This window comes from Kryptolebias marmoratus, linkage group LG1 (assembly GCF_001649575.2).
Source record: "Kryptolebias marmoratus isolate JLee-2015 linkage group LG1, ASM164957v2, whole genome shotgun sequence".
NCBI lineage: Eukaryota > Metazoa > Chordata > Actinopteri > Cyprinodontiformes > Rivulidae > Kryptolebias > Kryptolebias marmoratus.
In genome coordinates this window covers 29,299,564-29,303,032 of record NC_051430.1, presented here as the reverse complement: position 1 = coordinate 29,303,032, position 3,469 = coordinate 29,299,564, and the positions used below count along the sequence as shown (strand labels likewise).

Sequence of the window (3,469 nt, the reverse complement as noted above, 5' to 3'; positions counted from 1 at the left end):
AATGAGTTGAGAGGGGTAGGTTGGCCGTGATATTGGATGGTGGGTGGAGCCACGGTCACGGCTCAACCTGTCTGTCACAGATAGACGTGATGTCATTGGAGCTTCCGTAGTTGGTCACGCTGAGGCGATTCCCATAGTGAAACACCTCACTCTGTTATCAAAGAACCAGGGATTACGTTAAGTAACCCAACGTTTTAATCCGACGTCTGCAGGAGCGCTTTGAACCGAGTGTTATCATTTTTTTATCTTATTTAGTCGCAGAAACATTCAAAGCTGCAGCCTTGGATGGACATTAAGATTTAACAGGCGGCAAGCGGCGGCGGCGAGATTTCACTGTTAGGAAAACCACCCAAAGCTTCGGGTAACCTTCCTGTTGCCTAGCAACAAGCCACCAGGGCCTTCGCGTGACGTCTCCTGGTCATTTGCATTATTTAGGAGAACATCCAACTAAATATTTAGTTTTCGAAGCAGTTTTCTTTGAAATAATAAGCCGAAACTCTTCTTACTAATCTTCATCCGTACCTTGAAACGAACGCTGACAGCTGAATTATTCACAGCAGGCGCCTCTAATGAGGGGTTTACCGTCTATATAATCATCTCTCTGCAGATTCATGGAGATTGTTTGGTTTTTCTTTAAGTTCAGACCTTGCAGCTGGTTTGTGTCTCCATGAGGACTGACCATTTTTACTTATTCAGCAGGTAGGAAATCTGGGGACCGACTAAAAATCTCTTCTTTGTTTGGAAGACCTTCTGACTGAACTGACCTGGAGGTGTTTAAGGAGGAGCTTCAGCTCTCAACACCGAAGCATCATTGACGAGAGGAGGGACGCTTCTTCTGTCCTGCAATTCTCTGCAGACGTGTCGTTTTATTAATCAGGATTTATATGAATAAAATGTCAGGCTTGTGAGGCAGAGACTCGCCCTCGACCTGCTGGGAGCGTTCCACCTCAGATGGATGATATTATGCTGCTAATTGGATGAAGTTTTGTTTGAATATTTTTGCACACAGCTGTAGTTTTAGTGCTGCACATCACAGCTCAGTGTTTAAACTCGTCTTACGGTTCATTTCTCTTTTTACCAAACTCCCTAACAGTTTCTCCTGCACCGCCTATCGTTAACCTCAAAGCTTAGACAAAGACAACAGAAATATATATTTTAAACTTTCAATCAGAACTTTTCATAAAGTTTTAAAAGCAGGATTAGTATTACCGTGGCAGATTCTTGTCTTCAGATCAGCGTAATATCCTCGCCCACAGTCGGGGGTGCAGTACCCCTCCATCAGGAAGGTTTGATGGCAACACACCCTGCAGCGTCCGACGCCATCGCACAGCACGCAGTCAGACGAGCAAGCTGCGGATTATCAGCGAGCCGTTTGAACCGGCGCTTCATTTCGACGTTTCACACACAAGAGTTAAAAACGTGCGGACTCTTACGCGTGCAGACTTTCGAGGAGGCGTCCAGGAAATAGTTTCTGCCACATTCAAGCACGCACTGTCCCTGCAGGACGGCGCGGGGAGGCTGACAGTCCAGGCAGCGCCCGGGACCCTGACAGGTCAAACAGTGCTCGTCACAGGCTGAAAACACGAGAAAACACACTCAGCTTCATCAAAAATACAGAAAATCCACTTCTTAATGCTAGTTTTATTACAAAGATTTGACATTTAGGGGTAACACTTCGCCTTAGGATCATTTATTTGTGAGTTAATTAAAAAGTTATGGTTAGAATTTTTAAATAATTTACCACAAATCAAACGACTTAAACCTCGACAAGAAACAAGGAAAAAAGATCCACAGATTATCCTCTATAAGTAAAGCAGAAAAATCCAAACACGAAACAGCTTCATCATAAGAAATAAAATATTTAGATACTAGAGAAAACTGAAAAAGGAGGAAGTCTGCACGTTAAATAAGAATTCCTATATTATTTCTCTGCCTTTCATTATTATTTTCCTGTTAAATGACACAGAACAGTCAAGCAGTTGCAGAAAATACACTTTTTTTGCATCATTACCTGCCCCCACTTCATCATTTAACCTCATGTTCCTCATATATGATGTCAAAAATAACTTGTTTCCCTTTGAGAACATTATAGTTTTTCATTAGCAGAGTCATTGAATTGTTCTCTAATCCTGTAAATTATTTTATTCTTACTGGTAATTTTCCAAGAGGTGAAAAAATAAAAACAGCTTTTTGTAAAAAGTCATGAAGATCTGAAGCAGATTATGTTCTGATAAATCTGTTTTTATTTGTTATAATTTACAGAAGAAGTTTCAGGATGTTCCTGTTTATAGTTTCCTCCTCTTAGGTTTAAAATTCTTCTGCAAACTTTGAGCTGCAGACTTTTAGAATCTGTAATTTTTATACTTTTTGAATTATTTACAAAACATTTCATCACAGAAACACACTGAGATCTTTTTAAATCAGTCTCTGAAATCTGCTTTAGCAAACTGACTCTAATTTTGTCTTTTAGTGCCAGTTTTAGCTTTAGAAATAGCTATGATTGTGTAAATAGCAGCTTTTAGCCACTATTTTGCTCATTTTAGCTTAGCTATCATTTAGCTTATTGTACCTTTGACTACTGCTAATTCTAGCTTTGGTTTTGGAGATTTTAACCTTTAGCTGTGGTTTTGCTAGTTCTAACTTTTAGTTGAGGTTTAACTAATTGTAGCTTTTAGCCACCATTTTGCTAATTTTAGCTTAGCTACCATTTTGCTAATTTTAGCTTTTAGCTATAGTTTGTGAATTTTTAGCTATTATTTTAAAAATTGTTGCTTTTGGCTATGGTTTTACTAATTGTAGCTTTTAGCCACCATTTTGCTAATTTTAGCTTAGCTACCATTTGGCTAATGGTACCTTACCTATGGTTTAGCTAATTTTAGCTTTTAACAAGTTTTGCTAATTTTAGCTTTTAGCTTTCCTACAGTTTTGCAGCTCCTGTTCTGCTTGTTTAAACTTTAGAATCCAGATAAATTTCAGCAGAAATCGCAGCTTAAGGTTTGTTTCTTCGATATACGTCTAGTTCTCGTTCGTCGTCTCCGGTGTCATAAATGTCCTCGTTAACCAGAGAAACGGCTTAATTTTAGCTGCTAACCATTTGTGTTTCTGTTCGAACGAGCTTCTCCTCAGTCCCACAAGAACCCAGAACCATCATCACAGTTCAGACTCTCATCAAATCATCTCTCAGGGAACTCTGCTGCTGATTAACAGCTTTAATCAAAAGCAGATCCTGCTGACAGAACTGGAGATCAGCCGAAGGTGGAACCGGTTTCGGCTGCGTGTCGGACTGACCGAGGCATCTGTCTCCCTCCTGATAAGAGCCGGCGGAGCAGCCCGGCATGCACACCCCGTCCTGCAGCACGTATCCCTCCATGCACTGCAGGCAGTCGGTGCGCAGGGGACCTCTGCAGGCGTTACAGCTCCAGTCGCACTCTGAGGAGGAGGAGGAGGAGGGGGAGGAGGACCAGGAGGA

The 3,469-nt window shown here is 41.2% G+C and overlaps 1 protein-coding gene and 1 long non-coding RNA gene across 3 annotated transcripts in view; one reads left to right on the top strand and one right to left on the bottom strand.

The window, feature by feature from the left end:
• The window catches only part of fras1 (Fraser extracellular matrix complex subunit 1), a 207,701-nt gene that overhangs the window by 66,968 nt on the left and 137,264 nt on the right, over positions 1 to 3,469 (bottom strand). For both annotated transcript variants that reach the window (XM_037976630.1, XM_037976661.1), the window contains exons 23-25: positions 3,289 to 3,429; positions 1,434 to 1,574; positions 1,210 to 1,350 (exon numbers count right to left, since the gene is read on the bottom strand). In XM_037976630.1, the coding sequence (XP_037832558.1) occupies positions 1,210 to 1,350; positions 1,434 to 1,574; positions 3,289 to 3,429 (423 nt within the window). The remainder of the gene's footprint in view (positions 1 to 1,209; positions 1,351 to 1,433; positions 1,575 to 3,288; positions 3,430 to 3,469) is intronic.
• The window catches only part of LOC119617235, a 7,334-nt gene continuing 5,306 nt past the window's right edge, over positions 1,442 to 3,469 (top strand). The window contains exon 1 of the long non-coding RNA XR_005233459.1: positions 1,442 to 1,552. This is a non-coding gene — a long non-coding RNA (uncharacterized LOC119617235). The remainder of the gene's footprint in view (positions 1,553 to 3,469) is intronic.